Below are 22,641 nucleotides of genomic sequence, written 5' to 3'. Positions count from 1 at the left end.
AGCAGACATTAAAGCAGAGATTTTATATTACTATGAAAATACAGATTTAGCAGGGTGGGCTTCTGGAAAGAGAAACAAATCCTTTAATACTTAATTTTGCTTGTAAAACCCAATATTATTTACATCCTCAACCCTTCTTGTACTATCAATTACTGTTGTTGTGTTTTGAAACCAATCCAATCACTGAAACCAATCCAACCCTTTCCCCCCTTTCCTTTCCTTTCCTTTTTCTTTTTTGCCTATGTGCCAGATAGAGGAGACACCATACTAAAGAAAGCTGCCCTGTGACACTGAATAATTTGATAAACTGGTGATAGATTTAATAAAACTAAGAGTTTCATATTCAAGGTAGTATCTGTGGCTAACTTAAAAAGCTCACCATTCATGAAATCCCTATGACATATAACATTCTGTTTAAAATGATACTAAATGCAGCCCGCTACTGCAAAACAAATATGTTGTCACTGTAAATGTATTTTGTATTAACTACCTATAGAATCACATAGGCTCTTCCTTAGTTATCTGAAATCTCTGTATATTGCGTTCTGTCTTCCCTCAGTTCTGGTGTCACTTTGCTCTCACTGCTGGTTTGCGCTGACCACCTGGAGAGCTTTACAAGGGAACAGAACTGTTTGTTACATATGGAGTTAGTACTTTGAACAAATCTATGCTGTCTCCATAAAGCAGGGTAAACAATTTCAGAACTGAAGGAAACAGATCAGTGAGTGTTCCAGGCTGTTCTTTTAAGCTGCTTTGAATGCAGTTTTCGTTGTCATGCTGGCAAAAAAGAAGATGATATCAATGGCAATAATAATAAGGAAGGCAAATTGTTTGTGCTCTCTCTGGATGACTATGTGGTAGACCAATAATGCTCTTCAGCACCAAGTATATACAAAAACAAAACAAAACAAAACAAAAAACCATGTCAATAGTATCTGCATTTAGTGCATTGTCATGTTTGACAAAAACACAAGGTATTAGAATTTTCCTGTACTGCCAGTGTCTCTGTGTTTCCTTTTGGAAATTGATACTTTTATGAGATTCTTTTTTAGACAAGAATAATTCATTTTTCTTTCCTAGTGTGCTTTGCTATGTATAAATATAAAAACATGGTTTGGTGGCAAATCTAAAAAAGAATAAGAAGTTTCTCAACAATGTGTAACTGCAAACAACCTTATTGATTAGAATACTGTATAGTGCTGTACTTTGTTACCCTCCTTCGAGTTGTAGCAGGGGATGCTGATCCCACTGGCTGGCTAAGGAGATTATCAGGGCTAAGCATTGGACCCAGACCCCCAACACCACTCATTCCAGTCCCGGACACCATACTCATATTGCCTACTCCACTGCTCATTCCTGCCCCAGACATCACTCTTTCAGTAACAACCACATTATGTGCACCTGAGAATTCAGGAGGAATGCTGAGATTGCCCTGCACATTAGTAGCAGGCCGAATCACTCTTTCTGTCACAACTACGTTTGACCCTTCAGATAGATCAGGAATGGTCATGGAAGGAGGTATCCTTGCATTTGGGGCAATTACCCTTTCTGTGACCACTACATTTGACCCACCTGGTAGGTCAGGAATATCTATCATGCCATGCAAATCAGTGACTGGGGCAGGAGCAAGCACCCTTTCTGTCACCACAACATTTGATCCATGCATAGGATCCATGTTCAATGTGGGAGGCTTCAGTGTTGACCCAGATGTGTATGTCTCAGTTACCACTACGTTACCATGGAACATAGGGTCAGGCACAGGTCTTGGAGGCTGTACAGAGGAAGTACTTGTATAGGCGTTTTCAGTAACAACTGTTGTGCTACCAATATTAGTTGGTGGAGGCACAGATGAAGATGTATTGACAACAATGGTTGTTCCAGGTGGTGGTAGGTTTAGATCAATTTCAGGATTGGGCAGAGCTGGCCAAGGTGTATTAGGATCAGGGAATGGCTCGATTTCGATACCCAAGCAGATTTCTGCCAAGGTTTTAAACTTAGGTCCCAGTGTATCCAGATAGGTATCATCCAAGTCATCTCCAATAAAACTGCAACAGCCAATAGAACCAACAGGTGTACCTATGCCTTCATGATCGTATATAAGGAGACAATCATTTGCGGGTCGGCCTTCATCTTCATCAGCATAAGCAAATGCTTTCTAAAAGTGAAGAAAGGGACAAAGCAGAATTAGAGTTCCTTTTGTTCTTTTCATTATGGAAAAAAAAGGAAAAACAAAACTATCAGAGATGAAATGGCAGCATCAGAGACGGGGTGTGCCATGGGATGCTCAGGTGGCAGTAGTAGTGGTTTCTGACACAGTTTTACCTAATCCCTAATCTAAATAATGGTTTAGATCTTGGGAGAAAAATCTGTATTCTTCCAGATGTTATTGAATTACAGTTTCCATCACATCTGACCATTAGCTATGTGGTGAGGTTGACAGTGGAGATAATCACATTAGCTTCACTGCTGGGATAGACTCCAGATGTAACTTTCTTAAGGCAGATCTTATCACATTCACCCATCACCGGGCAGTATGCAACCCGTAATCAACCCAGGCTTCTCGGGGCTTGTCCGACATCTTTTCAAGAATGGGAAAATCCCATCCTTGAAAAGCTGCGAGAGAAGCCCAGATTGCATACGGGCTGCATACTGCCCGGCAATGGGTGAATGCGATAAGATCTGCCTTAAGAAAGCTACATGCCAGGTCTCTCCTGGCAGTAAAGCTAATGTGATAATCTCCAATATCTCTGGAGTTTTGTTTTGTTCATATAAACAATGTGATGGAAGCATGTACCAAAAACCCTGGTAATGCTGCTACTGTCAAATTCAGCATCAGAAGTTGACAGGGAGAGGGATGCAAATATAGGTAGAGGGCATATTCAACCCATGGGTTGCATAATTTAGAGTCTTGGGAAAGCCTGCATGAGGTTTGAGCCCATGTGATCTGCCTTCCTTCCCCTTCTGTACTGAGAAGAAAAGTGTAAAAGTACCTTCTCTCACTTCAGTATAAGCCATAGTTTCCTATTATGTATAAATAACCATAAATCAGTTATATCTGGTTTGTTCTAACTATAGTTACTAACTATAGTTAGTTAAACTTTCTTTCCTGGTTTGTTAACTATTAGTTAAATTAAACAGATTTTCTGCTAGGTATTGTCCCACCTCTGAGAATTATCAAGGAATTATCATAGTTTATTCTATTTCTCACCAGTGACTTTTGTAAAGGTTAGGGTTGTTACAAAATGTCCTCTCTTACTTCAGCACCCCATTCACAAGGGGGAAATTGGGAGAAAGCAAGTTATTCATTTTTCAGGGGCAAAAGTAGGATAGACATATCAGTTCAGATGACAGGGAATGGAGATTAAGCAACACCTTTAGTTATGTAACAGTGAATGCGGCAACTTTCTATTCCCCTTCCCACTTCTTCATTTTGGAGGGGATTAATGTACATCAGTAACAAGTAAGAGGAGGAGTTCTGCTAGCAAACAACATGTGCCTCCTTGCTGGCATGCTGGAAGTCACTGTGTCTTTTCCCACAGAAACACACTGTACAATGCACATGCCACAATGTACAATATACAAGTACGATGTAAGTAGAGCATTTTAAAAATTGCCTCTTTTCAACATCTCCCCTCCACATTTGCCAGTGCAGTCCTGGCTCAGTGATCTGGGGGACAACAGTTGAGAAAATTTCCTCTCAACTTTTCTAAGCCTCACTGTTTTCTGTTTAGCTGAGTCTGAAATTGAAATTTGCCACAAGTAGTTGTATTATAGTAAGAATGAATACCAACAGTAATACTGCCCCCCCCTCCCGACTCATCATATTTAAACACAGAAGTTATTTCTGGGTTACCTCAGAAAAGTAACTGTCTAGGAAAGCCATGTTCACTCCACTTTCTCTGTATTCTTTTATTGTTCCTCCAAAGGTTTCTTTTGTTCTTCCTGTTGTTCCATAACCTGTAGTCGTTTCATACCCTACAGTTGGTACATAGCCTTTAACTGCTCCGAGTCCTGTTGTTTCTTCCCTGCTCGCCATTCCTCCATCATACTTAGTTGTATAGATATCTGAAATTATATATATATATTTTAAAAATACCACAATATTAGTGCAGTAATGGCCCAAATGGCCCAGTGAGCTACACAAGCCTGAGATGCATTGAAGTCAGTTTGGGTTCAGGAGAGAACCTGTCAATGCAAAAATCTAAACATCAAACTATTCATATGTAGGCAGTCTTTTGGAAAGCAGTGTGTGGTAGTCAAGGATAATCCACACAGGCTCTATTCAGGCACAGTATTTCAGCCCACATGATTAGAATTATGGGAGGCAGAGTGCTTTAGCAAAAGCTCTGCTCTCCATTCTCCATCTCCATTGCCCTCAATGAGTTGTAGAGTGAATGGCTGTGGTAGGGAGTCTGTTTATTCCAATATACTCCAATATAGAACTCTGATTTTCTTTGAATCTGAACTTCACAGGAAATTTATAGCTTGTGGAAACTAATGCCTTATTTTTAATAACTGTTGTAATAATTGTTTAATAATTTAATTGTATTTTATTGTGGATGGGACGGTTTGGGATACAATGATGATAAGTTATTATTATATTTTACTGATGCTTTTATTGTTAGCTGCTTTGATCTGTTTGGAGAAGTGAGATAAAATAAAATTTATTATTATTATTAACTGTGGTGCGGACGGGTGGAGGATTGAGTTACCTTGCTTGTTTCTGTCTCCAACACTGTCCAACACGTGATTCTAAACACATGCAGGATTAGTACACCCACACTGGGCTGGGCAAGCACATCTGTGTAGAGGGTAGTTGTGCATAAATGCCACAGTAAACAGAGTACTGGCAATAGAGATGACATGGAATGGGTATCAAATGGCTATGTGTTTATCAAGTCAGAACATAGCTTTATGGGGCTGAGTCCAGGAAGACACAGGCAAGACCCTTGCTTTCAAGGCCTGGAGCCCAACCCAAATCTGTCCTTTGGCTTGGGCGAGGAAGGACTGGTGTTTATATGTCCAACTATCCCTGTGCCATAGACCCACTGCCACGGGTCATTCCTTACCTCCTCCATTGTGGAAGACCCCGTCATTGCCTTTGATGTTGAAACAGGGCACTTGACCACGTGGATGCAGCTAGATGCCCTGTTTTAACATCAGAGGCTGTGGGTGGGGGGGGGGGGGCTCTGACTATCCATAAGATAAGGGGTGCACAGGCTGTCTGGTCTGCATGGAGTTTGCCACGGTGCTTTGGAGAAACCCCCTGGCAAATGGCAGGTCATGCTGACTGTGTTAAGGTGCCTTTGCCCTAGGACTGGGCTGGATCCACTAATTCCACCTCTGGTCTACCAGATCCAGCCTGGTGCTAATGGTCTGCATCATCCAAAAAGGATGCCATGAGGCTGATGGGAACACTGGCCTTTTGGATAGTTCCTATGTTTCTCAGTTCTGTCAACAGGAATAGTAGAAAATTAGTGCATGAAATGCAGACATTTCCCTCAGATTGGCAGTGCTATTCAGAAAAATGACAGTGCCAACTACCATATTACCGCAACCCAAATATTAATATTTTGGCTCTAGAAAAGTCGTGCCTTCACCAAATTGTTTGGTCTGAGGGAAATGTCTGCAAAAAGTCTCATGCTGCAAAGTCCATACTTAGGACAAATATTATTTACTGAGGTTAACCCTTTCAGATAAAATTAGCTTTAATTTACCTGAGGAGTCACCAAAGTCACCTTTAATTGCTCCTGGCCCACAAATATTTGAAACATCCTAAACAAGAAAACAAACAAACAGTCAATATTCTAAAATGCACTGTTAAACCAAACCAAACAAAATAGAAGACATATTGTAAGAATCATTGTGATTTTATATTATTTTGTAAGCAACCTTGAGTCCTAGTTCAATGGAAAAGATGGGGTATTAATAAAGATATAGTCAGTCCTCCATATCCACAGATTCAAGGATCCACAGCTTGAAAATAATTTAAAAATATATACATTCCAAAATACAAAGCTTGGTGTTTGCATTTTATATAAGGGACACCATTTTACTATGCCATTGTACTTAATGGGACTTAGTCATCCATGAAGGGTCTTGGAACCAAATCCCAGCAGATACCAACTTTTCGTTGTAATAATAATGATGATAGTAATATCTTTTGCCTTGATTCAGAGGACCACTAATGTAGCAGTAGGCTTGGCACGTGCTGTTGTGCCCCCAAATCCACCTCTTTTCTTACTCAGAAGTATTCTCCTCCAACCACCATCTTGAGGGGGAGAGAGGCCTGGCCTGGAAGAAAAAGAGCCCTCCTCCAACCACCATCTTGAGGGGGAGAGAGGCCTGGCCTGGAAGAAAAAGAGCCCTCCTTCCGACCACCATCTTGAGGGGGAGAGAGGCCTTGCAATTTTTTGTATTGTATTGCAATTTTACTGTATGATCATTGCGGAATAGCGGTCTATAAATAAAAATTATTATTATTATTATTATTATTATTATTATTATTACAGTCACTGATTGGTACAGCTAATACATATGTGTACATGTACATTCATTGTGTATGTGGGGGAGATAGATTTTTGTATCTGGACATGTGCCTTGGCTTGGTAGTGCAAATTGTATCCACATGGGCATTGCAGTTACTAGGTCACATGGATCCCATATCAGGGTTCAAAACCCCAGCAGACCTGTGAAGGCCCACATCCTAACAGCGGGTCCATTACTGAACACCCTATCTGGCCTTCCTCTTCACCTTTGCTTCCTATTAATTTACCCTTTCTAGGTGTATAAGCAGTGACAGGAGCAAAGGGACAAAGCCTTCCCTTCTCTGCAACACTGGACTGGAAGGGGAGAGAATAAGTGAAGGGACACTGACAAGTGATTGTGGCAATGAACTGGCTTACTTCAGGAAGAGACCAACACATGGCAGCTTGTGGTTTCCATGTCAGTGGAACAGTGACTCAACTCTGGGGTTTAATCCAGATATTACCCCAGATGTCATCCATGGTGTTGAACCCTATCTTCACAATAGGCTAAAAGCCACTGGGACCAATTGAGGCCATCTATACTAATGCTACGACAGAGACATCCTGAGTTGTTAAGAAGGCAGCTCTGAGCCATCCCATTTCACTGGACAGCATATGTGTAGAGGGGACAGTTTAAGTATATCAGCATAGACATCCAGAGTACTGGTCAGAACTATTATTTTCTCAGAGGATAAAAGTCCCATAAGACTTGTTTCAGATAAATTATTAAACAGAGGTCTCTCCCAGATGGAGAAAATGTGTCAGGGTTTGTGTTATTTGTTGCTGTAGTTCTTTCTCTTTCTCTTTTGTTTTAAGGATCCACATAGTCTTTCTGTTGTGCCAGACTATTTGCTGAAAATTCCCAGCATGAGTTGCAACATTTTATTTCCACTTTCAAGGGGGATTCTTTTTAATTCCAAGGCACAGTAGAACAATATGTTTTCTTCTTTCTTTTAAAAAGACTTATAAAGTGCATCAGCAAAATTTCACCTTTTCATTAGAGCACTATAGGTTTTTATTAATAAAGATCAGTGGGGGAGAATTCAAAACATAGTATTATCTCAGCAAATCACGGTTCAGATTTAATTCCCTCCCCCCTAGTTCTGATTCAAGATACCACTACAAACAGCCCCCCTAAAAGACTAGAATGTGTGGAGTTATATAGCTTCTTGAGATCAATGTGGAAGAGCCCATAATTATCATTTTGAAGAATTTTATTTATATTCACCACACACATGACAAGAGGAAGAGTAGAGATGCTGGGCAAAGTCTGGGATTTGGATTTATAACACAGTGGGAACTGGAGTGATGGCTTTCTACTCCATCTTTATAAGAAAAGTAAATTGCTGCACAGGCCTGAAAAAGTTGTGTATCCAGCCTTAAATATTCATTCAGTAAAAACTGAAATTCTACGGTTATTATGAAGACTGATACACTTTATTTCAATTATATATAAAACTTTTAAAAGCCAGCATAGTGTAGTGGTTTGAATGTTTGATGTTCATCTTGAGTGTTTATATTCATTTAAATGTAACATACAGTCTGCCAGGAATTTACTAATTTCAGTGGTTTGGAGATTTATAAAGTTGTTTATAAATCATTATAAATCATCTGGCATAGTAGTTTGAAGATTAGACTATGACTTTGGAAGACCAAGGTTAAAATATAGCCATGGAAACCACTTAGCCATGGAAACTCATTGACTGCCCTTGGGCAAGTCACACTCTCTCAGTTTCAGGGGAAGACAATGACAAAGTACCTCTGAAAATGTCTTGCCAATAAAATCTGATGATAGAGGCACCTGAATTCAGAGTCAATTTGAAGGCACTTAACGTCATAGAATTAAAAAGAATTTATCTTTCAGATTGGAACATGTGGATATGTAATTTTTAGAAAATTAACTTTATGTTGAGGACTCTTTAAGCTGTTATTTCTTGTGATGTAGAGAGCAGTCATCCATTAAACCCTGTTGCATCCTATATTTAAATTGTGGCTGCTTTTTTCTTTTAAAAATTCTCCTAATTTCTCCTGCAGAATAAGCAAATGTTACTAAGCTTGAAGTGTTTGTTTGATACACTATGAAATGTTGCATCTGAGACTTGTGGATCTTAGAAAGCCTGCACACTTCTGCAATCACTTGATTGAATATAACACTCATTACTAGAAACTATTCTTCGACTCAGCATTCAGGAAAGTGGGTGGTAACCACAGAGAAGGTCTCCTTAGAGTTCTGGCACCTCTCTTTTGCAACATGCTCCAAGTGATAGGTGAAGATTTGAATCTCTTTTTACAAGACTTCTATATTGTGAAATATGCTATATTGTGAGCCTCTACCTTTGCCATGTTCTGTTTAAATGTTTAGATATTCAGATGTTTAAATATTTTGTTTAGATGTTTTTCCATTCTTTTTCTTTGTTGGTTTCTGGTTATCAAAACCAGTCTGTAAATACTGAAGGTCAGGACACAAATTTCTAAATAAGACAAAAGTAGATTGATGACAGATAGATGACATCTAGCTAGTCAAGCAGCCGTATAGATACATGTGGTAGAAAGTGTCATTGGTTCCTCATGATGCTAGGGTGAGAGGACAGACCTGGTAAGAAGACTGCTAAGAGGACCCTGGTAACAGAACAGAGGACACTGTGGTGTAGTATAGCTGGATTAGGATTTTGAAGATGAAGTTTCAATTTCCCACTCAACTACAACAAAGTGACCCTGCCCTGGTCATTCTCTCTCAGTCTAATGTGCTTCACAGTGATATTGTGAAGATAAAGTGTGGAGCAAGAGAGCCATATCAGGTGCTTTGGGAATGTTGAAGGAAAGACAGAATATAAATGTAATAAATAAATAAACCCCTCTCTCTTTTCTATAAAGTTGTGAACGAACCCGATCTTCTGGCTGTGCTCCTTCAATTCCCCATGAATGTATAGCTCCTTCTGTGCATTCAGGCACAGGTTCAAATCCAGCTCCAACTCCACCAACTGGGCGAGATCTACAATAGCCACAACAGTTGCTCTGTGACATCAGAATTGGAACCACTGGAAAAACAAAAAGATAATGTTTTAACCATTAAGATTAATATTTCTGAGTGAATATAAATAAAAATATACTGGAACTAATTTCTCAGAGACTAACAAGTTCTGAATCTCAATGATATTTGAATGTAAGCAAAATACTTTGAGCATTTTTGCCTTTAGATTTAATACACCATGCCCAACAAGTCTTGACTACTTCCCTATTTTGAAACAAGAACATTATTTTCTTGTATCATCCTTGTTTCCATGAATAGGCTAAGACAGTGCCATCACAAGATGGTGTGAGAGGTTCTGATTGCACTAGGTGAAACACCAGAAAAGGGATAACACCTGGTCAGGCCCTCCTCCTGCTGTGAGCTGAAAAGGGCTGAGTGTGCCTCTCCTGCCATTGCTTTGGCAGTAGCAGCCTCCTCATGAGGAGCACTCTACTACTGCAGTGTAGAGTGCATTGCAAGCACACCCTTTTGCCCACTGCCTGCTCTCCTGAAGCCCCTCCTCCCACTTGGTGACACGAGGGATAGGGATACCACTGGACTAAGATTTCTTGTTATTATTTATGGCAACATTGTCCTGGCAAGATTTACTCGTCAGAAGTTTGCCATTGCCTTCTCCCAAGGCTGAGAGAATGTGACCTGCCTGGATTACCCAATGGTTTCCATAACTAAGGCCCAGTACAGACTGCCGCTTTGAAGCAGCCTAGGGCCAATTTTAGCGTTCTGGAGCATGCAGCATCTGCACCCTCTAGAATTCTAACACGCATGGATGGCACCATCTTTATGTGGCTCTGTATGTACATGATGCAAGAATGGCAGCGCGTCCACACCTCCGTGCACTGCACTTGTGTCTTGGATGCATCACAGTGTGCCAGTGGCACACTGATGGCATCCCTGCACACCAATGGCACACTGATGACGTCCCCACACACCAAAAAGAACCCATTTTTTCCGGGTTCTTTTTGGTCCGGAGGGAGGACGCGCCATTTGGCTGTGGTGGCGTCCCTCCAGAGGGAAACAGGCCGCCGCCAGCCCTGACTTAGAGAGAGGTATGTACTGGGCTTAAGCAAGGATTTAAGCCCTGATTTTCTGGAGACATTGGCCCAGTGCAGACTGGTGCAAAGCACCGGCCTGGGGCCGAAATTAGGGCACCGGAGGGCTGGGCATCCATACCCACCCAGCCCTATTAGTGGTGCCTGTGCACCATCTTGCCATGCCCCCCCCCCACATGGGGTGCATGATGATGACGCACGGGCATCCATGTGATCAAACGGTGCTTGCCAGAAGTATTGTCATCATGGCACGCAAGCGCCATTATAGCGCTCCTAAAAAGAAACTGCTTCTTTTTAGGGAGTGCATTGATGCCTTGCCGTGTGGTTGGTGAGGCATTGATGAGAGGCAAAGATGGGCTGCCACCTTTCTGTATCTCCCCACAGTCTCAAACTACTAAACTGCATTGGCAATCTTAAGATGTATTGTTGTGTGTCTTCATGTTGTTTCCAACCTATGGTGAACCTAAGGTGAATCTATCATGGGAGTTTCTGGGGCTGAGAGTGTATCACCCAGTGGGCTTCCGTGGGTCAGTGGGGAATCGAATAATGATCTCCAACATTGTAGTCCAACGCTCAAACCAATACACCATACTGGCTCTTAAGACAAGATACATAGCATCATATACAAAGTTTGGAAAAGTCAAATATTGGGACTACAATTCCCAAATTCCTCAAGCAGCATGACTACTGATCATGGTAGATATGGGATTTGGAGAACTGTCGTTCAAAAGTAACTTTAAATTTTTTTGATCATATATCAGGATCATATATCACTCCAGGACAAGCAGGCAAACATTTTTTTGGATGCTGGGGTTCAGTCTACTTCAATTCCCATCTCTGATATAACAACAAATAACTGAACACATGCAAGTTCATATGCATAGGACTTTCCATTAATTAATGGTGCTGTAAGCTATATTTCAGAAGAAATAACTGGCAAAATCACCTCTGAGTATTCTTTGCATAAGAAAACTTCATGAAATTCATGGGGTCACCATAAGATGACAGAGGACTTGAAGGAATATACATCAACACAAATAAAAAGTATCAGCCAAATTTTACAAAAGAAGGAATGTTATAGCAAAAGGTTAAATAAAAGAGACTAGAGACCTTACTATGTTAGGACAATAAGCAGATTAAAACAACAACAACAGAAAGGAGTATTTTAATGGCATACTTACATACAAATATTAATCCTCCGAGAAACATCAAAAAAATTGCAGCAGGACTAAGTGCAAATCCTCCGCCATCTCTTACGCCATCATATCCAGTGCCCAAACCATCATATCCATTTTCGTAGTTATCACGACCAGTCAGATCACCACCTTCTAAGTCTCCTCCTCCTCCTCCTCCTCCACCACCACCACCAAAGCCATAACCATCATCACCCCAATCTGAACCATCACCAGCACCTGCCCCACCACCCACTGCTCCCCCTGTACCACCAGCTCCTGCTCCTCCACTAGTTCCTCCCCCACCTCCAGCCAAACCCCCACCTCCTGCTCCTCCACCTCCAGCCATACCCCCACCCCCTATTCCCCCACCTCCAGCCATACCCCCACCTCCAGCCACACCACCACCTCCTCCAGCTCCTCCTCCACCACCTCCACCACCAGCTCCACCACCGCCTCCTCCAGCTGTACCACCAATAATGGTGACTCTGATTCTCTGAGTAGCACCATTGACACACATTGCATTACGATCACAATGACAAGCTTGCAAAGGAACTACCAGTGGCCTTTCACAGCTTCTGCCACTGTTGTCGTACACAGTAATTTGGACCTCATGAATGTAAAACCCTACATTGTTGGAGAACAGTGCTGCAGAGGTATCTGTGGAGGGTTTGGGGTGGGGTGGGGGTAGAAACAGAAAAAATATGTTAAGAATTTAGCTTTGAAATCTTTTGTTCAGATAATTTCATACTCTTAAGTAAAGACAGAACATTATTGCCTAGGAAAACTCAAGAAAGCCAGCAGTGCAAGCCAATCTGTATTAAGATGAGCCACTACTATTAATTTAAGACGTGGCCCAGATTAATAAAAATGTGTTTGTAATAAAATGGCTAGGAAACAGCAGAAGGCCTAAGGACTGCATGCAGTCAATATTTGGCATTTGCATTTCCTTTAGAGGTGATGTTTAAGTTACCTGTAGATTCTAGTTTTTTAAAGGATCAGGCTGTCCCCTGCTCCTCCTTCTCCTCCTCCTTTTTTGAGAGGGGAAAAATCATACTTCTTGGAGGCATAGGGGCTCAACAGACTGCCCCTTTGGAGCAGCCTGCAACTGCCCTTTTCCTCACTAGATCAGACCGGGGCAACTACATGCTGTGGCCCCGATCTGGTCTTTCCGTGGCACAAAAAGAAGCCATAAAAAGTGGCTCCTTTTTGCACAACAGAAAGAGTGTCCTAGCTGTGGCGGCCATGTCTGTTCCTTACTTCTTTGGTGCAGTGCATGTAAACGCTGCACTGACGATGTGGCATGATGCCGCCTGCCATCTGGTGAGGCAGCTGGCATGTGGGCAGTGTGGCAGTGTAGTTGGGGTGCCTAGCGTGTGGTTGCCATGGCCCCACTCTGCCCCTATGCTGGTTCTTTATGCTGGTCTGTAGAGGGCCTTAGTTGCCATTTTGATGTTTAATTGTTTGGGTGACTTGATTGGGTGGGGAGAAGAGCTTTTGGTGCCATATGTGGGACACTTAACTCCCATTCCTACAAAAAGAAAATGTTTTCAAGTTTATTTCCTTAAGCACATTGCACTCGTCTGGCCAATTTCTATCTTCAATTCTGTTGCACTGTTTCAGCAGAAGCCACCAGAAATACCTTGTAAAAACTGGCTCTCAAGGCAGAACTAGATGTTATGTAAAATACCTAAGTGAGCATGGAAGCTTTACTTCTTTTCCAATTTCCTGGTAAGCATGCAGAGGTCAGATCTGGATTGAGTAAACCAGTTTAAACCTTTTCTCAAGTGAATATTTTGCCTAAATGCCCCTCTCCAGCTGCATGGCTCTTAAACTCCATTAATATCAATGGAATTCACCCATCTTTCTTTTAGTAATGATGAATGCAAAGGGATATGATGTATGGGAAAAACACACACCTCTCTCTCTCTCTCTTTTCCTTCTGTTACTTTTCTTCTCCATATACTTAATGGTCCTGATCCAGGAAGCATTACAAGGAAACAAGGAAGCAAGCAAGCAAGCAAGCAAGCAAGCAAGCAAGCAAGCAAGCAAGCAAGCAAGCAAGTGTTGCTTCCATGTTTGCTCTATGTTTAATCTAGTATCTGCTTTTGGAGATTATTACACACAGTTTTTAAACTGTTATCAGAACTGGAAAATGGTGGCTTTGGTGATACTTATTACACACTGCCACCTCCACCCTATAGCTGATGTGTTGCTGAAGCATGGCTAGGGCATCTCTTTTCATTGATGGGGAAAACTTATGAATGACCTACCAATCATGATAGTCCCTGAGTGCAAAATGTACTGCCAGAGCAAGTTGTGATATTGGTAGTCATGTGTTATCAGTGTCTCCTCCTCTCCTTGTGTCCACCATCCCCTTCGCTATTCCCAAGCAGCCTGATTCCTTGTATTATTTTTAAATGTTCTTTTCTTTTTTAAAAAGAACCCTTAAACATCATTAGCAGGAATGTGAAAAAGTGAAAATTATTATTATTATTATTATTATTATTATTTGTATCCCGCCTCTCCCTGTATTGGATCGAGGCAGGTAACAACAAACATAAGAACAGTAAAAATAGATCACAACAAACCACAAGTAAAAACATGGCAAAACATTTAAAATCCAATTCCCTATCTCCCTCCCACCTTAAAATAGCATTAAAAACAATAATTCCCAACTGGAGAGTAAACATTCCGAGGAGGTCAATTTGGGAAGGCCTGCCAGAAGAGATCTGTTTTTACTGCCTTCTTAAAGGCCTCCAAAGATGTTATATGGCGGATCTCTTCTGGCAGGTCATTCCAGACTTTTGGAGCGGCAACAGAAAACATCCTCTGGGAAGTCAATACCAGTCTGGTTTTCTTGGACTGCAAGAGATTTTTCCCAGAGGTCCTGAGAGTGCGGGAAGGATTGTATGGGAGGAGGTGTTCCCTCAGGTAAGCTGGACCCAAGCCATGTAGGGCTTTATAGGTAATGACCAACACCTTATACTGTGCCCAGAAGCTAATAGGCAGCCAGTGTAGGGATTTTAAGATAGATATAATAGATTCAAATAAAATAAAATAAAATACTGAAAGGCAAATGGGAGTCCAGAAGAGAGCACAATGGTGACAGCAGCTCTAGTTACATGATTGTGAAGACATATGATAATGGATGCTATGAAACTGGTATGTTTCCATGTTATAAAAAAACTGACACGATTGCTGCAAGAATGGGGTTCATGTGGTAATGTCCTTAGTCTTCAATGAGGAAGGTTAGTTCCCCATAGCTATACTCATTTAGATCAAGGTGAAGGCAGTTAAGCAAGAGGTGACTGTTCAATGACCATTTCATGCTTTGACAATTCTGTGAGGAGATTGCATATTGTGTTAGAATTACTTTGAGAACAATTGATCTCATTTGGGCTGGTAATAGACCCTTGCATGAAATGAATGCTGGCTAACAAAATGTTAAAGCATTCACAACAACAGACTCCACAAAGATTTCTTTGTTCCCTCTGTAGACTCCTCTGTGGAATCCACTGCTAGGTTCTGCAGATAAATGAATTAGGAAGAATGATACCAGCAGGTAAAGGGACCAGAAGAAAGGGAAGCACTTCTGCTCAAATGATTTTTAGTATCTGTTCATTCTTGCACTCTATTCACAGATTTCTGTGTGCAGCGGTGGGATGCACACATTCAGTTATGTGAAAGAAGTCTTATGAATTCACTAACAGATAGTTGGTGAAGAAGCTGGGAGGTTGTTTGTGCTAGAGGGCAGAGCAAACATATTAAGTTGTTCAAACTTATGGGTAAATGGTGATAACTACATGTCATTCCACTCACCATTCACTATTCTTATATTCCATGTACTTCCTGGAGACTGAGCCACTATGGTGAATTTAAAAGGTGGTCCATATGGATGGTCATCTAGATCTTTAGCTGTGATCACTACTGACGGATTGTCCATACAAACTCTTCTGATTTCATCAGTCACGAATGGGCAGTTATCATTGACATCTTCAATAGTAAGCACAATGGTTCCAGTAGCTGTCTTGTAAGGACTGTCTGTAATAAAGTAGATTCATGGGTGTGAGAGAGGATATTAGAGGAATTTCACTTTTCAGGTAACAGACAATTCTGACAGGACAGAAATCATATACTGAAGTACAACTAGGAAAATATCAAACTGTACAAATCATAAAAAACATCTAAGGAGGAAAAAAGAAAGCAAAGGCTTGGTTTTGAGTGGCTAAGTGACAAGTTAAATAACTATCCAAAGACTGAATGGCTGAGCAACACAAATCTGCATATGCTCCTTTGTATGCCTCTCTCAGCCTCAAGTATAGTTCAAAGATGATGTCCTAAGAATTCAAGCTCTGAGTTAATCTAGTGAACAGATAGCAGCTTCATTTACTGTATATACCACTAAGCAGTCTTTAAGCAGTTTACAACTGTAAGCTAATTGCTCCCAACAAGCAGGGTACTCATTTTAGTGACCTTGGAAGGATGCCAAGTTGAGTCGACTCTGAACCCTGGCTGGGATTGAACTCACAACCTTGAGTGAGTGGCTGCATTTAACCACACTGCCACCAGGGCTCTTATGATTACGAAAGTGTCCTAGCCTAGTAAGACATCTATGTGTGCCCAGACAACACAGAGATGCAAAAAGAGTTTGTTCATCCATTCATTATAACACTGCAAGTATTTCTCTGTGTACAGATTTTATTACTTGACTAGGCAATAAATATTGTGTGCTCCTAGCTACGCCTTCCGTTCTGAAGAAGGCAGGCAAGCAAGCAAGCAAGCAAGCAGGCAAGTGAGAATTCTGCAGAGTGAGATACTAAAAAAGTAATGAGTCTAAGAAAGTGGGGTATGTGGAGGCATTTAGTTAACCTCTAGGCCAAGATTCTCTGCACTTTTAGTGTAGCATGAATGCACTCCAGTGTGGTTATGCTGGATTCCATAATTGCACAACCAAATAGTCCCCCCCGCACCCCTATTCATCAAATCAAAAATGTGAGAGAAGACTGTCTATGTGCCTGTAAATCAGCAACATTCCTATTATTAGATATTAGGGCCAGAGCAGACAGTAGGGAAAGAGTGACTTGAGTCCCCTCCAGCCAGAAGTGGGTCTGAACCCCACTGCACAAGCCTCCCACAAAGGCAGGCCATGCACACAGGGGCTGTCAGGAGTCAGATTAAACAAGCTACTTTTTGATCTGGTCCAAAGGGCCAGAGCACGGATTTGGTGGAGCTTCCGGCTGCTTTGGAGGTGTGCATCATCTAATTGGCATACTTCCAAAGTGGCCGGAAGCCACTTCACCCCTTAGTTGCAAACTTCAAGGGAAAAAAAAAATGAAAGAAGAAAGAGCTCTTTTCTTACCTTTACTAATAGCAAGTATCTCTGCCTTGTATACCCCATTGACTACATAGATTGACTCCCGATCAATCACTTTGCTAAAGGTGATTTCAGCAGTCGTTGGGTTAGCAGTAAACCAGGCAGCAGGATCATGCCCCATCTGATAGCTGAACAGAAATGCTTAGAATTAGTTATAAATACTAAAAGGCTTTCATGCACCAGAATATTGCTACTGCAGAGAGACCAAATTAAAATTAAATCATTTTAATTTAAGAATTAACAATCTTCAAAAATGTTTCTATTTTTCAGCAGTTGCATTAATCTAACATTTAGTGAGAAAGATGCTTATATTTTAATAAGCAGTCCAAGAAATCCTGAATTTATTTTTGAAAAAGAGAATTTTTAAAACAAATAAACAGGAAAGTCACATTAGCAGTCCGCACTCTGTCTATACCTCCCCCCCCCCAACATTTTGGTCTTCTTAGACTTCAGGTTGTGTTAGCTTCAGCCAAAGGGTTTCTTACCGTACATTAGTGGCAACTCTTCCAGTATCCCGATCAATGGCTTGAAATTGTCCAACTTTGTAAGTATGTATAGTTTCACTTGTTAAGCCTTCAGATGCAGTAACAGTTATTGTAGTGGGATCAAAACCTGGTCCTTCTATTACATTGCTTATTTGTACGATAATTGGGGTACCATGAACTTGATACTGGGAAGCCACTGAATAGTGGAAAGGAGCTATGTTCCGTACACCAATGCTCAGAGGTATGCTCGAAAATTGTTCATAATCAATTTCCTAAAAGAAGGAAATCGTATGTATATATTTTTCACATATACCAATATACATAAATGATATTGTATGCATCCATATACGTATTGTAAATTGTTCAGTGGACCCTTTGTATCCACTGGGGTTTGATTCCAGAACCCTCTGTGGATATCAAAATCTGTGGATGCTCAACACACATTATATACTATGGTGTAGTAAAATAGTATCCCCCATATAAAACAGCAAAATCAAGATTTGCTTTTTGGAATTTATTTTTGGGGGGATGTTTTCAAGATGTGGATAGTTGAATCCATGTCCATGGATACAGAGAGCCAATTGCAAACTGTGTGAGTGTGTCAATACAGTTACAGAAACCAAAATAAGATAAAGTACTAAAATACAAAATATAGGCGCGGGACAAACTGTCCAAAAGGGATGGTCTCCCGGCACCTTGTTTTGCTGCACGAGGAAGCTGCAGCGGACAAACCGTGTGGCTTCCTTGCGCAGCAAAAAGAACCTACAAAAAATGGGTTCTTTTTACGATGTCATTATGGCGCCATGACGTGTGGACGCTAAGCGTCCATCATGTCAAAATGGCAGCGCCCATCTGTACGGGGCGCTGCCATTTTGATGCCCTCATCACGTGCGAGGGGCGAGGGGCATCTGGAAGTGTCGCCCCTCGCATGTGACAACGGTGCCCTATAGCGCCCGTCGTTGCAGCACCATAGTAGTTAAAATACAACTAAGGAAATAAAACACAGCATTGAACTTTCCATTTTTTAAATGAAGGAGAAATAAACCCAGTTTAGAACAACAGCTAAAAACTCAGATTTAAATCAAATGCTAGACCAATCAAATGCTAATTAATGGGACTTGCTTACTTAACAATGAGCAATAGCTCAAGATGACGATGATAATGATGACGATGACGATTTATAATGATGATTACCAAAGTGCTGATAAGTATCCTCTCATTATTTTCATGGGCTGTTAATACACCAGGAGAAGACTGCTCTAGCTCAGTGCTATTCAAAGTGTGTGTGGGGGGTCCCTGGTCTGGTTGTGGTCCCTGAACCACTGACTGCTGGTCTTTGGGGAGATTCCAGGAATGAAAAAAACAACAAGGGGCACACAAATTTAGTGCCCGTCCCTAGCCCATTGGGAAAAAATGTCAGTCCCTTCATCTGATGTGGACAGCATCCATAGATATCAGAGTCTTTCTGTCTCTATCTTTACAAGACTATGGAAACGATGGTGCAAATCAGGTGTATACACACAGACAGAGGCCTGGAACAGACAGGCCCAATGAAGCACTTGCTGGCTGCTCTGGGGGCATGGCATTTACAGGACATATGTGCCCAAAGCAGTCTGAGGTCACTTTGATGTCATGAAAAAGGAGCTAGGATAATCTGGGTTCCTGGCAGTGTGGCTTGGGTCCTGCGGCGGTGGCCCATTTTGGGAGTGGGCTGTACAGTCGCCATGGTCCCCACCTGCTTGCAGCCAGAGTGTCCTTGGGTCACTCCTGCCCACCCATCTGCTCTGACCCAAAGTATACATATGCATGCCTGATGTGTACATGACATTTATTTTAAACTATCTTGCATGGAAACCAGGTACTGGTTTGACAGTAACATAACTGTTTCTTACTTTAGTAACAATGCTCTTGTTAAGAGGTGGAGCTGTCCCATCCTGCACTGTTAGGGTACAGGCCCAGAAAGTATGGCTCCACATCCTTTTCATTACATTGAGCCCCTTCAAGATAATGCTGCCCTTTGTTAACTATGGAGTCAAGCAGGTGGCTGAAAAGGTCCACACCAGGACTGTGCTGCTGCCGTTTATGCTGGGATTGCAGCAATGGAATGCACCTGGCCCAATCCAGGCTGCCACCATGTTCCTGAATCTGACCAAAAAGGAGTGAATTTTCCCACTCTTTTTTGGCCCAGCTCTTCTGGGTTGGAGTGGGCTTGGCGCAGATTCTGGCCATGTTCAGGGCATGCATCATGTAAACACCATGCCCCCAATGGAGCCCAGCAGTGGGCCTTTTGGCCCATCTGCTTCGAGCCTATGTGGCTTTTTAACTTTAAAAAAGCATCCTGGCTCACACTGAACATATTCCTAGACTGAAACAGTTAAAACCATTTTTATTTCCCCCATTTGTACAAGGGAACTTTACTACTCTATGCACATAGACAAAGAATCAGATTGCAAATTTCAGTGGAAGTGAAATATTTGAAATTCATACCTTTACCACCCTCAGGATACCCTCATTAGTTCCTTGGTCGAGTACTATTTCAAAGTGGTTGTTTTCATTTCCAGAGATAAAGAAAAATTCAGCAAACCAGTTATCTGACATTGCTAGATCTGCATCTTCAACTTTTATCCTCAACAGTTCTGGACTGAGGGAGTTTTCTATGATTGTTACTGAATACTAGAAAGGAAAAGAAAAAGACTGCTGAAACTTGAGATATGTATGCTGTTTCTACCAATTCTAAACTGACTTTGCATAGAGTTCCCTTCCTGATTTTAAGCCTCCTAATGTACACAAAGAATGCACTACTCATTTCATCTGGCACTGATATGGACAGAATATGGGAATCTACTTTTTGAGGGCGACATATCAGAATCTGTTAGCCAGCATGACTAATATATTTCGTAAGTTCTACATATGAATCAGTTATTGTATGGAATGAAGGGGCATACTTTAAACTTTCCATAAATGATAACCCCCCTCCCACACACACACATTGAATTACTAGGATGACAATATCAAGCTGAGGGCAAACATTTTTCAGAAAGTAAAGAGACAAGCTTTTAAGAAATGGAACCAACCTGAGGATGGCTCTTCCTTGAAACATGATGAGGAAGAGTGTTTATTTAATAAAAACTTTAAAGAAAAATTAAAGTATAATAAATGTAACACATTCAAACATATGCATGGGTAGCCATGTTGGTCATACAGCAAAATACAATGATATCCACAATCTACAAAACAATCATACATTCAAATATTCAAACATAGTGAATCTCCAGCCTGCTATGATGATCTTACTAACCAACCATTCACCTTGACTTTTATGTTCTCAGCATATCCATACAGAGTAGTTCTTCCCCCTTTTTTCATTCCTTGTTCCATTTGCTGTGTTTGTGAGATAATTAATCATCACCCAAAATTTGTTGGAGTAGTTGCCTCTTTCATATAGACAACAGATTAGTTACTACAAGAGTCCCTGGATTCATTCCAAATCAGATATGACAGAGAAGGGGAAGGGATTTTGGTAACAGGGCAGTTCCCTACTCTTCCAACCCCTTATAGGCTGGATAAAACCAGGAGACATAATCATGTGTCTTGATGTCGTGGAGGTGGGTGTGCAGGCCTCAGTGTGAGCTTCTGGAATGCTCAAGAAGCCAGTATTAGAATGTGAAAGACTTAACCTGCTTCATACATTTCCCCACCAGAGAAAGCATTGATGTGATATGGTTTCCTGTTGTTGTTTCAAATCTATGAAGTTTATTTCACAGGCCCCTGGAATGGGCCTGGCACATTACAAAAAGGGGCATGATGGGAAAGGGAGGCGGCATAGAATGCATCTTAACATACAGGAGAACGCCACTGCCAGAATTTCCCATCGTGTTCTGGATGCTTCCCAGAGGAGGCGATTTTCAGGAAAGCTTCTAAAGAGTTCCTGAAAATTGCTTCCTCTGGGACGCATCTGGAACACGATGGCAACTTCGGACATCAGCGTTGGTGTTCTCCTGTACAGTAAGATGCATTCTACGCCACCTCCTGTTCCCATCACACTCCCTTTTGTAACATGCCAGGCCCGTTCCAGGGGCCTGTGTGATAAACTACTATATTTGGGAAGGCCAATGGCAGAGAATAATCACTTCTGTTATCTCCAACTTTTGGTCAGAAATAACAGGGGTACCTTCTTCATCCTCTTTTCCCAGTTGAGACAATGATCAGGGTAGGAGATGGGGAACCCACAGGACTAAAGAATTTGGAACAGTTGAGAGGTTTTCAAGAGTGAGATGGGTGTTTCCTGAGCCTTCCTAAGCAAGTGGGAGGGGAACCAAATGATTGGATCTTCTTCCACATTTGAACATAATACTGCCTACAGGTAGGAAACCAGCTGTCATGGAGAGGAACTGCAATCCAGCTTGTCATGGAGAAGTGTTACATCTAGATGCTTTAGGTTTTCAAATCTGCCTAGAAAGGGTTGGCAAACTTATGCACTGCTTGATCTTCTTAGACTACAAATTCAGTACATTCCAGATTGTGCACCAATGGTCAGGGGTAATGGGAGTTGTAGTCCAACAATATTTGGAGGACTGCAGATTCTCCACAACTGTTGTAGACAATATTTTCCATTAAGAAGAAGAGCCCCATCCTCCATGTGATGTCAACTATATATTGAACTGTAGATTCTATTTGATGATCATGAATGAACAAACCCATTGCTCAAATATAGAGAAAAGGGTATGTAGCTCAATAAAAAAGAGCAGGCACAAAGTCTCAAGGACAGCCCCTGGACTCTCCAGTTAAAAGAACTCCAGAAAGCCAAAACATGGATGTACCTATGACCTCAGACTGCTTATGCCTATCAGATAATACCACTGGGCTAGATGGACTAAAGATGGTTTCCCATATTAATTCCATCTCTGTCATCTGAAGATCACATCACTCACTCAGGAGTGTATGTTAAACAGTGAGATATAGACAATCCTTCTCCTTTACAAGCAAGTCCATCTATTCTA

General features: G+C 41.4%; 1 protein-coding gene across 1 annotated transcript in view; it reads right to left on the bottom strand.

Moving 5' to 3' along the window:
- Positions 1-1,119: 1,119 nt before the first annotated feature.
- LOC149317271 (desmoglein-1-alpha-like) overlaps positions 1,120-22,641 on the bottom strand; it is a 34,192-nt gene continuing 12,670 nt past the window's right edge. Inside the window, exons 8-16 of the mRNA XM_089518364.1 lie at positions 20,129-20,314; positions 17,642-17,913; positions 17,142-17,284; positions 15,602-15,823; positions 11,789-12,439; positions 9,414-9,565; positions 5,718-5,775; positions 3,854-4,065; positions 1,120-2,155 (exon numbers count right to left, since the gene is read on the bottom strand). Of these exons, the coding sequence (XP_089374490.1) occupies positions 1,175-2,155; positions 3,854-4,065; positions 5,718-5,775; positions 9,414-9,565; positions 11,789-12,439; positions 15,602-15,823; positions 17,142-17,284; positions 17,642-17,913; positions 20,129-20,314 (2,877 nt within the window). The 3' untranslated portion in view covers positions 1,120-1,174. The remainder of the gene's footprint in view (positions 2,156-3,853; positions 4,066-5,717; positions 5,776-9,413; positions 9,566-11,788; positions 12,440-15,601; positions 15,824-17,141; positions 17,285-17,641; positions 17,914-20,128; positions 20,315-22,641) is intronic.

The sequence above is a fragment of the Sceloporus occidentalis genome, unplaced genomic scaffold (assembly GCF_023333645.1).
Source record: "Sceloporus occidentalis isolate IW3139 unplaced genomic scaffold, rSceOcc1.0.p SCAF_3, whole genome shotgun sequence".
In the NCBI taxonomy this organism is placed as follows: Eukaryota; Metazoa; Chordata; class Lepidosauria; order Squamata; family Phrynosomatidae; genus Sceloporus; species Sceloporus occidentalis.
This window is presented reverse-complemented; position numbering and strand designations above follow the sequence as displayed.